The sequence below is a fragment of the Grus americana genome, chromosome 1 (assembly GCF_028858705.1).
Source record: "Grus americana isolate bGruAme1 chromosome 1, bGruAme1.mat, whole genome shotgun sequence".
Lineage (NCBI taxonomy): Eukaryota > Metazoa > Chordata > Aves > Gruiformes > Gruidae > Grus > Grus americana.
In genome coordinates, this window is record NC_072852.1 from 88,468,676 (window position 1) to 88,481,903 (window position 13,228).

The 13,228-nt window shown below is 36.7% G+C and overlaps 1 protein-coding gene across 1 annotated transcript in view; it reads left to right on the plus strand.

The window, feature by feature from the left end:
* Positions 1 to 13,228, plus strand: part of SPAG17 (sperm associated antigen 17) — a 118,004-nt gene that overhangs the window by 56,001 nt on the left and 48,775 nt on the right. Inside the window, exons 18-23 of the mRNA XM_054810419.1 lie at positions 3,030 to 3,214; positions 4,851 to 4,945; positions 6,015 to 6,251; positions 7,449 to 7,560; positions 8,123 to 8,251; positions 10,221 to 10,334. Of these exons, the coding sequence (XP_054666394.1) occupies positions 3,030 to 3,214; positions 4,851 to 4,945; positions 6,015 to 6,251; positions 7,449 to 7,560; positions 8,123 to 8,251; positions 10,221 to 10,334 (872 nt within the window). The remainder of the gene's footprint in view (positions 1 to 3,029; positions 3,215 to 4,850; positions 4,946 to 6,014; positions 6,252 to 7,448; positions 7,561 to 8,122; positions 8,252 to 10,220; positions 10,335 to 13,228) is intronic.

Genomic DNA, 13,228 nt, shown 5'->3' on the forward strand with positions numbered 1-13,228 from the left:
CTTCTAGAACAGACACTGGAGACCAGATCACGTAACCTAGTACATCTAACATGTCACTTGGTGATTACATACACTGAGTAACACCTCATCCCAGGGGCATATTGTTGTTGTGTTGTCTGTAGGAGTAGATAGTGAGGAACCAGACCTCCTCAGGAAGTATTTCTCCTTGAAACAGCAACTCTTCATCTATGGGGTCCTAGAACAATTTGGCTGCTTACCTTGAAAGGGCATTGAAATAGTCAATTCAAGGCCAGTTGAAAAATGGGAAGAGCTCTTGATACCTGTAAAACAAAAGTTGCTAATTCTGCATCCAGAAAAAGGAATAAGGCATGTTCTCTGGTAAATGCATTACAGTTCAGTTGAAGATGGAATACCTAACGCTTCCTCCTTCTTACTCTTCCACATACACTGGAAAGAAGGCTTAGACATTAAAGATGGCTTTTGCTTGGGGCATGCCATCTTTGCTCAGAGACATTTTGTCTGGTTCTGTTTCAAAGCAGCAATGAGTTCCTAAAGAAACCGGTGTGAAAGCTAGCAAGAAGGTTTGGCTTTACTCTTGCTTCTCAGAAATATTCAACATCACTGCTATGTATGCTACTTAGTATCTTTGAAGAGCTATGTGCTCTCATTTGGTTCTGTTATGTGGCCTTTTCTCTGCAAAATAATCAGCACAATTTCTGACCTTATTCAACCTTTTTGCTAAAGATCATGTCAGATTTCCAGACAAAGTATCATAAATATTTGCTGGTGTATGTTTCCAAGCAACATAACACTTCTGTTGAAGACAGTCTTTAAATACCTGGAGTGCTTCAAACTGTTGCTTGCATTAGCTTCCAGATCCTGCTGAGTTGCCAGAAACAGGCACAAACTTATCAATTAAGCAGCAGTATTACTGGTTTTTACCTTTGTATGAAATAACTGGCTCCTGATGAGTTTAGTAACAATTTATTGATTTTCCTTTTATTAAAATTACTGTCATTCTAATTTGGGGGATATATTTAAGAGTCATATTTTCACCACAGAAGAGTTACAAATACACAACAGATGCTGTGCTTGACTATTTCTCTGTTAGGAGTTCTCTACGTTTGTTTACTTGTTACTTCTTTATTGTGACATCTTATAGACCACAGACCCTCTTTGCAGGGTTGTTCCATATTTGCTGTCTGGTATATACTTCTGTTGCCTGCTAATCAGTTGGTTACAGTGGGTCCTGTTACAGCAAATTTTCATGCAAGGGGGAAATTAAATTTCTTACATTGCAGCAACTTTTGCTCCTGGAGATGCCAGCTACTCTTCCTTCTTCTCTATGGATTTCAGGTCTCATAGTTCATGTAGAACATTCAAAAATTCAGGAATTGTGCTGTTCAAAGGGTAGCAGCAGGAGGCAGAGTGTGAAATCCAATGGATGCTACTGACTAAGGGGATCCAAGGGCATGGGCATACGTACCTGCAGTGATACGTGTGTATAAAACATTTCAACTCTGGTTAGGATAAGTGGCCACTCTATCAGGATGCCAAATTCAGACATTATCAAAACTATTCTTTTGCTCAAAGTTAATCTTAATGACACTTGTTTACTGTTTCATAGTAAACACATTACACAAGTTACTGGAAAAGAATAATCCTTTCTGAGAAATGATTCTGAGTCAGACATTGGCAGTAGTGACATCAGAATACATATTAATAGAATGTGTATTTTTGACTTTGAATGACTGTTTCATTGCTCTAAAATATTTTCCACGCGAATAATCTCATTTTTATTTATAACGTATATTCATCTTCAAGTTATTCCAGTACTGGCAGCTCTAGGTTCCAGCCTAGTTTTGCCTTTTGTTTTCAACACCTTTGTTTTTATAGCTTGTACACTTTTCTTAAGATACAAGCAGAGTCACCTTATCCCTACTGAGTATATGATCAACTCTTTATCCAGTCAAGTTTCCCAAAGCAGGCCTTATCTACATTGCAGGAGCTGGGAGAGGCGTATGTATCCTTAAGCTGTACATGAACTGTATACATCTCCAGTCTGTGTAGATAGCCTACATATTAATTATCTTGGATATACAATGTAACGCTGTAGTAAGAACTTTTAAACTGTCATGAGGTCCAGAATTGGTTGTGCTACCTACATCTTCACAACCAAAAACTGTAATGCATACAGAGCTTTTAAATGCAGTTGAATCATCTTGAACTTATAAATGCAAAACATTGTGAAGGCACAACAACTGAATCTCATGCATTCTTTAAAAGCCCCTTTTAGTTTTGCACACACGAAGAATTTTACTTTAAAGAATTATGGTAACACTCCGAACAAGGGGTTGAATGGCAACTGCATATAAGACCTCCAGGCTTCATCCTACCTTGGAAGCAGTTATTCACAATGAACTATTTTAGCAGTCATTTCAGACACCTTTGGAAGACGAGACAATGCAACTACTGATACTAGCTGCAAACTCTGGATCATTTGTCTCTCAGTGCTCACTTCAACTGTTAATTGTGAATATCCTTCATGTATGCCAGGCTACAGTGCACTGGTTCTCTAGTCTGGATTTGGATGACAATTTCCAATCACCTTTCTTGTCACACCAAAGAAAAAGAGCTAGAAATTAAATAGAATAACACCTCCTCAGTTGTTGAACAAACAAATGAAGTGTATTCTAGAAGACAATATAAATCAAGAGCAACTAAGAAACTAAGTTATCCTGGTGGTAAAACAGTGACGAGGTGAATTAGTCTCAACCTTTCTTAAACTGAATGTCTCTATGTTTTCTGACTTCCTGGATTTTCTTTGAGGTCAGTCATTCTTTGGAAGACAAGTTTCTAACATCTCTGCAGAAAGGAGGACCGAAATCCCAAATGTAAGATATATTAAGCAAATACCAGTCAGGCAAAAGTACCAGCTCCTCTAGCCTTCTCTCAAAGGTTATAGAATATTTGTATAAGAAACTGAGAAGCCAAGTGATCTTGTCTGACCTGAGAACAAATTAGTAAAAACTGTATTATGGTAAACAGAGGAATGTTGTGCTTTTCAGGAACTATTTTGAGCTGGTGGCCAAGTCAATTGAAGACTGGGTGAAAGAGGAAGAAGTCAAATACCAAGAAGAGAAGATGGCTCAGGAAAAAGAGTCTCTTAAACTGGAAAAAGCCATGGCAGAAGGACCTTTTGAATTGTCTGTATGTGCTTTCAAAAAAACTGGCTTCCCTAAGAAAACCAAAAGTGGGTATCTTCTTGTTTTATTCATTTTTCATGTTGCGTGCTGAGACCCAGAGTTGTTCAGAGCAGAATTGCATATATTTTTTCATAGGGTACCCTTGTTCTGTCATCTATATAGGCAGAAATATGTTTTGAAATGAATTAAATACACATATTCAAATATTCTGAAAACTGAGACCTTTAATGTAAATTTACATTTACAATAGCTGTGCTTATTTAAGGGAATTACTTTAAGGATTACATACAAATATGAATCTCTGTTTAGATGACTGAACAAATGAAGAGATGAGCAGTAGTTAAAGTTGGCAACATGCTTCAGGAAAATTCCTTTTTAAAAGGGCAGGATAAAAGCTGGAAGTCAGAAGCTGTGGGCTAGAAGCTAAAACTGGAAGTTGGAATTGACTAGACTGCAGAGCAATCTCTAATTGCAAGCAACATTTTGGATAGTGAAAATTGTAAGCAGTTCATACAGTAACCATTGAGCAGGCAGCAAAATCTGAAAACTCCTGTTGACAAAAGAGAATTTTGTCCAAATTATCTATTTGTGTATTTAAACAGTATTAACAATGATTTGTTGATATTTAGCCTTTGCTTTGTTCACCTTCTTGGAGAATGCACTTTGAAACCTTCTAGTACTAGCAATTAGCATTTACGAAAATATGAATGTTATTCCTCAACCCAGTTAAAGTGTCTCATTATAGTTTGGAAACCAAAAGGACAGCTATGACTCCTAAATCATAATTTGTACCTATCTAGCTGTCACAGGAGCTAGATTGAGTCTTGCCCATCTGGTGCCTCATGACAGGCATGATTCACAGAAAAGCTCACTTGCTGAAGGAAGATAATCACCTCTAGCTGGGACGTGCAGATGAGCAACAGTGTCTTTAGGTGATTTCAATTTCACTGACACTGTTGTAACCCACACTGCCATTTTTACTTTTTAATACTAAGTAATACAAGTAGAAGTTTCTGATAGTGTACTTCAACTTATCTTTTCTAGTAGGTAAATATTTGGTATCCAAGCATGATATAAAACCACAGACCTAGAGAGATATTCTTTTCATGAGTCATAGATGCTATAAAGCCCTAATAGTAAACAGAGGATATGGTAAGTGTTTCCTTAGTGAAGGTTTGAAGGTTCAGACAGCAATTTATTGACTTTTTTTGTCTTGAAAGGCTGTAATGTCTATGACCCTGGTATTGGGCTTATTCTGGCGTTAAAGCTGGGTTAAAGCACTGGAGCTGAATTATGGAACTGTAGTAGTAGCAAAAATAACAAATACTGCTTACTATTTATTCAGCATTGCTCATCTGCATTTAAAAAACCCCACCTTGCTGCAGGAGCAAAGCCTTCAAGAAGCAGAGAATCAGTCTTTAAATGTGTTGATATATTGTTTAGTATATTTGGTCCTATATATATGTAGTTATCAGATAAGTTTCTTCTAACCTGAACAGACTTTCTATTTTATCTCTAAAAATATTTAACATTTTCTTTATTCTACTTTTATACTTTTACTATTTTCAAGTATATGTTTTTATTTACTTGCACTTCTTTTATTTTTATTTTTCCTTTTTTTAAAATTCATGTTCAATTTTCATATATTTGTAACCTTATTTATTCCCCTTTCATTTCTCAAAGGCAGCACATCAGGACCTGACAGCGTAATGGAGACCATTTCAGAATCTCAATACAACAATGAAAAAAGTCCTTTTATCAGAGAAGGTTCTCTAAAGGTGAGGCAAAAATATGTACATTTCTAAAACGGACTAAATAACATGGCTTTCTCAGGAAGGTAAGCCTTCATTCTTACATAGACCTCACTCAGTCCTCTTAGTTTTTCTGCTCTGGGCTATTTTTTGTATACTTTATTTCTTGTTTTCTTTAATTTATTCCTTATTGATCCGGTTATGTTATTTTCTTAAGGGAAGATTGTTTGGAGTTAGACTAGACATTCCAGAAGCAATTCATAATTGTGCTAGGAAATGAGAGTCATGGATAATGTCCTACTTGTTGAAGTTATCTGGTTATAAGGCTATGAAAACATAAGATCCAGATTCATGGAAGTACTTATGTACCCAACTCCTGCTTTCACTATCTACATCTCTTTGAAATTAAGGAAGTGTAAATATGGCACCTCAGAGTTCCCTTATGACAGAGAATCTGTACTGATATTGGAATGTAGATATGAAATCGTGTTAACCAATTCCTGGGTACTCAACTTGAGCTTGTCATGGCTTAAGTTAGGCTAATGACTAACTTGACACTGTGAGTGCTTACCATTTCTTCCACAGAAATGCTTGTGCTTTGGTTTACTTAGAATATAAAATGCTACAAAGCCCTAAATACTCTGGAAAATCTCTGATGTCTTCCTGATACAAGCTGGTAATTCTGACATTGATACCTCATTCCTCTTTCAGTAAAAGAATAAAAGCATTTTATCTCACAGTTGCATTTTGCGATTAAACCAATATCAGTGATGCATTCTAATTTGGTGATAAATGTTGTGGAAAAGTGCACAACAAAATAACTCTTATGACTGAATGTGTAAGATACAAATAGTTGTCTGAAACGTCTCCTGTGGTCAAGAATGACTGATCTTGTGGATTGAATTAGTCGGTAATTTTAGGCAAAATATAGTGTGTACTAATGTAAAACTGTAGATACATTTGGAAAACATATGAGTGACTTAGAACATCGGTTGCTTTGAGTTTGTTTACTTGTACTCTTTTCAGCATGCACATATGAAATATCTTGTAATACAAAGAGAACCACAATCATTTGAATTCCTAACATTTAATGTAGGCTTGGAAGGAGGAGCAGGACCGATTACTAGAGGAAGAACAACTTAAGGAAGAAAAAAAAAGAAAAAAAGAAAATTCAGGAGGTAAAAAGAAAGGACAGGAGATAATAGTACAAGAAGAAAGTAAAGGTATCAACAAGAAATCTTCCAAAGAGAAGTTTAAAGATGAGCCAGCACAAGCCCCTGAACTTGAGGAGGATCCCAGCATCCCAGAACCACATCCTGAGAAGGTTTATAAGGTAAGGAGTCATATTATTGCACCACGTAAGGAAAGTGCTAACTATATAGAGAGGCAAGATTACAGCAAAGCTATTATCCATTGTGAAATTGGAGTTTAGGGCAAATTAAGCCTAACTAGGTCTTGTTTAACTCCATCATTTTAGCAGCAAATCCTTTCCTAAAAGTTTTGGAAAGCAGTTTCTAATGTTTAAGATTATCTTACACCTGACTGTTTAATTAACTTGGATGGGTTTTAGTGTATATGACATGAACACAAAGCTAAGTTGATCATGGTTTTGTTCCCATGGAAAATATATTTATGGGATGAATTTTGCCTAAAAATGTCATTTTCATGGGAGAGAATAGGAAAAGGGGACATAAAGACCTGTTCCAACTCCCATATTTGGGGACTGCTAGACCTAGTTGAAGTTTTGGCTGTCCGCATTGGAAATCAAGTAAAAGGAGTTCAGTGTTTCTTCAATTTCCTGTTTCAAAATTAATCTTCTTGGAGTGCTCTAATACAAGCTATTCTATCTGTTATACCTAACAGAGGGCTATTTCTTACAGAGGGAATTCTTCATTAGTTGTGTTCAGTGTTTAGGCAGCTTGCACTGCTTTATATTTGCAGAGTCTAAACCTTGCATCCAAAACTTGTGTAGGTCAATATATTATAGTCTAAACTTGCTTGAATTCAAACTCCGATATATATTACATTTCAGTCTGATCTTACTTGAGTACCCTCACCTAATTTTTGCCAATTTGTGGCTCTTTGGAAGGCACAGCAATCTAAGAATCAGATTTACAGTGTCTGAATTCCAAAATCTAGAGGGTGGAAAGCTGAACCTTTACCAACCCTTATCTGATCCCATGGCATTGTACTTTCTCCCTTTTTACTTGGACAGAATTTTTCTTTCCTTCCCATTATATGTTAAGTCAACAGTCTACTTGCTACTCTTCAGTTTCCATGATGACTCCATACCACTGAAGGACCAGTTTGTGCTCTCATGAGTAACAAGTTACTTCAGTTAGTAACTGAGAAATTATTTGATATGAGAATAACATGCTATGTATTTGCTAAAGTTGTTATTACATTAGTTAAATATCTAAGCAAAAAATGTTGATGAGAACAGTGGGATCCTGAGGATCTGTCCTTCATTTGCCTTTTTCATGGCTTCTGCCTTTCTCATTACACATAATATAAAACTTGTTTTTTCCAGTTTCTTGGCTACAATACAGGGGAGGATGTCATTCAAGTATCAGGGACCACTAAATATCTTTTCCCATCTGATGGAGGACAGATTCAAGTAGAGAAGATAGAGTTTGTAAAAGGTGATTCTTTAATTCTTTATGCTTGGCTTTGACTCAGTCACTAACTCATGGCATAGTTTCTTAATCCATAAATGCTTTTTCATGTGTCAGTAGTAGAAATTCAGTTAAAGACATTGTGAGAGTACCATGTGATTCTGTATTAGCCTCTGTCACTACTAATGTTTACATTTTCCTGTAGTATATTAACAATTGATAGATAAATAAAGCACCAGAAAAATAGAAATGGAGAAAAATCAGTTCATATTTATCTGTTCAATAGCAACAATGCATGGTATTCCAAGAATGCATGTTCTAATAATTTGTCCAGTCAAATGCAATATATATAAGCAACAGGGTTATTATTCTGCAGCCTCTCAGATCTAACTGTCAGGGAGTTTTTAAACATTTAGTCTAAACACAGCTAACATCAATTTTGTCTTCTTGGTCTATGACTAAGCAATTCATTCCACTTCGGAGCAATTTTCTTTTTTATGTGCTTTATAGTTTCAGGCATGGGGTTTTTTGGGTGCGGGGCAGTTCTGAAGCCTGTTGGGAGCAATAATAATATTCCGTTGCTTTGCAGGTCTAACTTTGGTAAAGGTGAAAGTGATAAAAGACAACCACAATTTCTTCATTCATATCACAGACCCCAAGAAAAACTTAAAAGAAATCGAAGTGCAAGAAATTAATGAAGAACAGAAAATTAGATCAGGTTAGTGACTGACATCGCTGGTATAAAGAATTAATTAGACATATTTAGTAATTGGATGCAACTTACAGAAAATAAAATCCTACTAATGGCAGATGGTAAATAAGATCAGTGTTCTGTACATACAAGTAAAAATCCAGTTGGCCAACTTAGGCACCATGTAGACAGATCTTAAAGAGATGTTGAAGCACGGTACAGGTCAACAGGTGCAAACCAGTCTCTTTTCAAAGCAAGGAAATCAATGAAAGGCATTACCTTTCCTTAAAAAAAAGAATTTTCTTCTTTAGTGGAGGACTCCAGATCTTAATGTGGCCTGGGAAGGCCTAAGAAGATGCAAACTGAATCATGTCCATTGTTACCAGAATAAATGTCTGCCCTTAAAAAGACAGATTTTCCCCTTTGAACTGGACCTCCTTTTGTGAGTCAAATGACCATAGCATTAGTGCCTCCTCAAGACGTTTGCTGTGGAAACAGATCTTTCCGCAGTTCAGCAACTTCTACTTCTGGTTGACATGTTGCTAACACTCAGAAAGCATTGAATCCAAATCCTTTCTGAACCCAGGTGAGAGTCTTTCCAAGAAGGAAGCCAGTCTGTAACAATTTGTGTATATGTTTGCCAAAAGCACTATGGAATTGCTCTCACAGAACTGAAGTGTTGGAAAAGTACAACTTTTGGTAGGTGTGTTAGTTTTTTTAATCTTCATCAGTGTTAGAAAGCATCCTGCTCCTCTATTTGGCTTCAACTGCTACCAGTGATGTAATTGTAGGTTATCTGAATAGAAAATTTGCAGCCCTTTCACAGATGTTTCTTGTCTGCCTTTCTGAAAGTAGTCCTGTATCAGTCTGGGGTCTGCCAAATAGTACTTTCAGTCACCAGTATGCTAGCATCTGGGGCAAGTTGTATTCACTTGGCACGAGTGAGAGGCTTTTCTCCTGTGTAAACAGGAGGACCTTATAGGAAGGCAGTAGGGAAGACAAAAATCAATCCACTCTGATACTTGGCAGTGGCCAAATGCTACAACGGTAAGCATTTAATGCAGTCCAAATGGCAAAACAGCATCCTGCAGGTGATAGTCATCAAGGAACATTGCAATAAATAAAATTAAAAATAAATAGGAGACAGTAAATAGGAGCACATGAGATCTCAGCAGGTGTGCCTTGTTGATCAAAGAACTGGGAGATGAGTAGGTGTTGGGTGAGTGCCTTAACCTTATTTTGTTGTCTACTCTGCTGCTCCTCACAGTTTTAAGAAGCTGTTCTCTATATTGGAAATCCCAACTATTACCTCTTACTAGCAGAACCTTTCTTTAAAGCCATAGGAGTTGAACTAGAGGCAAGGTAGGATCCAGTGTCACTGCCTTGGAGGTGTTACCTTGCATAGTTCATGTGGTTTTCAAGGATCAAGTACTCCTCACATGACATCTTGTCTTGCACCTCTAAGTGAATTTGTCTCCTGATCCACTTTCACAAATGCCAGACATATCTTTGGATCTTATTTCTGAACTTTTTCTCCTTTCTTTTACTTTCTCCTCAAGGTACGGTCCCCGTGACAATAACTGAGAGACAGTGACTTTTATTACTGCATAGGTCACATGTGAGAGAAATGAACAGTTTAGCAGTCTTATCAGCCAAGTAGGGAACAGAAACAAGGATCCTTGACTCCAGAACTAGGTTCTTTTGCTGTTTAAATTCACAAAGACTTTTCACTAGTTGTTACTATTAAACCTGTTTTTATGCACCTAGCTAATTAGACTGCAATTTCTAGATGAAAAATCACAGCTATATTACACAAAACTGACTATTATATACTACCATATGAGTGGAATGACAAAGTTTTCCCTGTCCTATATTAATCTTACAGGTTAGTCATCTACATTGAGGTGCCATTGTTCACATCAGTCATTGGTTTACAGGTCAGGTGGTTCTGGTATGTGTTGCTATCTTTAAAATTCATTCTTTTTTTTTTTTAAAGGAAATTTGAAAAATCAAAAGAAAGCTGTGAGCAAATTTGGATCTTTTTCAGCCACCTTGGAAAATGGAATACAGCTGTCCCTGAGCTATTATGGACCTACAGGGAAGACAGCAGGTAAAGTAAGCAAATAGAAGAGGATATTTGAGAACCATAGGGGGAATTCAGGATTTTTTCTTTTTTTTCTTTTTTTTTCCTTCATACACTCCTTAACCCAATAATTTGTTGCATGCAATTCTGCCTTTCTCAGCAGCTGTTACTACATGGTGGGGAATTTTCAGCAAGGCTTGAGATGAGATTACATTGTCAAAAATATTCTATGATTCAAATTTCAAAATGGAGGGAGGTCTCCATGCTTTTTAACTTACTGTGAAAACAGAGCAGTGCAGGGAGAAAACTTGCAAGTATTGTTATTAAGTAGCCCAGCAAAATCAGCCAATTAATTTGAGCCAAAGAAAATGTGATTTGCTGAGGAGTCTTCTTGGTTTTCCAAGAAATAATATTTTTGTAAACTTATATAGGTGATTATGGAACTTTCATTTTATGTTAGGAGTTGGACTTTAGGTTACGGTTGTGCAGACATAATGAGGAATTTCTCTCAGCCTTTCAATAAACACATTCACCAACTGGAAGCAATTGCTTCACAAAACCACAGTGGAAATAGTGTCTGCTTTTACCAAGAGCTTTTTGTTTCCATTACATTTAAAAGGCCACTGAAACCATCATACGGATAAAAGTGAAACCCTCCTCTGATCAGAAAATAATCCCAGCATTTTTCAGCTCTTAAAATATGAAAACATTTAATTGAATGCATCTTTGTGTGGACTGTGGTAAACCATTCAACTATAAACTCAGTTTTAATTATTCAAATACATTTTGCAAATTAATTACTAAAAAAAGACTCTTTAAACTTGGGCCAAGAGAACATCCACAATGTAGTGGACTGTGGAAACTTGTATTTTGGCATAAAAGAGAGACATGTCTAATTAAACACCTACATGAGAGCTATGATGTTCAGGCTTTTTCACATCTGCCATAAGCATCCTATTCTACATTAGAATAATCCTTGCCACATTGAGCTTTAGTCCAGTGCTGCTGACTGACATTCTTTGATTGTTTGCAGTTTTTCTACAATCACTTACTTATGGCTAATTCCCCTTGTGGGTGTTTGTATCGTAAGCACTAAGAAAAATTCTGACCAGAAATATTCTGGCTTAGACTATTCTCATATGCCATCCATCCCTAATGTAGAACAGTATGCCATGTAATCCACAGTTTCTCTCCACCGATTGGTCAAATTGGGTGCAAATCACTCATCTTCTTTGCATTACTGAAATAATTTTCTGGAACCTCTCTAATTCTCATTTTTCATATTATTTTTCTCATTTTGCTTATTGTTTTTCCTCATTTTTCTTATTGTTTTTCTCATTTTATCTCTTCCCTTTTCCTTTTAGGGAAGCTAAGATGACAAAAGTCCTCAGACTGTTTGCCAGCTCTATACATCTTTTTTATTTCTTGGTTAAATGTTAGTATTAATTTAAATTTTGAATTATTATTTGATTTCTCTAGCATGACCGAAATCTAGCTTCCAACCACCAACCAGGCTTAGAAGTAAGCTCCTCATCACTTTGTATATCTGGCACTGCTTGAGCACCTGCGGGGCTTTTACCCCTGGGTATTATAGAACCTTTGCACTTGCTCTTTCTGCCTTTGATGAAATCATGAGACTACAGCTCAAAGTGCTAGAGCTCTCTATGTGTGTGCAGGAGGAAGGAAACCTTCCCTAATCTGACAGTCCTCGGGAATTTCACATCTCTCTCAAGATTTCTAAAGACACTTTCCCTCAGTCTCAACAATCTACTCTTTTTCATTGTTACCCTCAGACACTATGTTCTGATTTTTCAGGGCAACCAGAGTACAGGGGCAGGTGAAATTTCCTTAGGGGTCAAGAGCCTATTACAGCTTCTATTCCTAAATTCAGTACATTTCAAAACATCTGGAAAGTAGTGTCATCTGAAACTCAGCATGCTCCACTTCACAGTGTGGGTGGCTGTGAAGGATAGCACCCCTCACTATATATAAGAACTTGCTTATACCTAGTTTGCAGTGTTCACATGGATATTTATACACACCTGACAAGATGGATTACATTTACTAATGATTTTATAGGGCATTTGCCTCAGAATGCTTCATTTTGGCTATCCTACTTCTCTGTGGAGCGCTAGCTCTGTCAAAGTTTATTGGTAAGCTGTTTCTTCTCACCATCCACTTGGAGATGGGTACTGTTACTTGTTTATTCCATGGCTATGCTGTCTAATAAATGTGTATCAGAATGGACCCCATGGAGAATTTTAAAATTTCCTATCTTATAGAATTAGCTGAGAATTTATCTCTAACATATTACAAATAAAACAGATTTGTTTGCCTTTCCTCACACTTCCAATAAGCTGTAAAAGCCACACAGCATAAATTTCAGTACATGAAAGCAGAGCCACCTAGCAAAGCATCAGATTCTCATGCATCAGGCGTGCATCAGCTAATGAAAATGGGGATTTCAAAAATCTTTTTGGTGATCTGAATTTCCCTGTCAGGCTAAAGGTCATGGATATATTCAGATATCTGTGCATTTCCCTAATGCTGGCACCAAGACAAAAACTGAGATTGAAGGCTTAAAAACTGAGATGGAGGGCTTGTTTTCCATGGACTCCTAAATAGGACTTTATCACCAGATGATCTAATAGTTTCTTCTAGACTTAGATTCTTAACTTTTGGGTCACCTTTGCAGTTTCCGTAAATCCAGAATCATCCACAAGGCAAATGACCATACAGACAACCTTTCTAGTAGTTTAGAACTTTATTTTTAAGGTGGCCTCTGCATTTACTTATCTGCAGAGCTAAAACCATCTATGACAAAACCTTTCTGGAAACAATGGACGTAGTAGCACTTAGGCCTACCTTTTATCTTTTCAGCCAAAAATATACTAACACTTCATCTGCATTACAAAAAATGC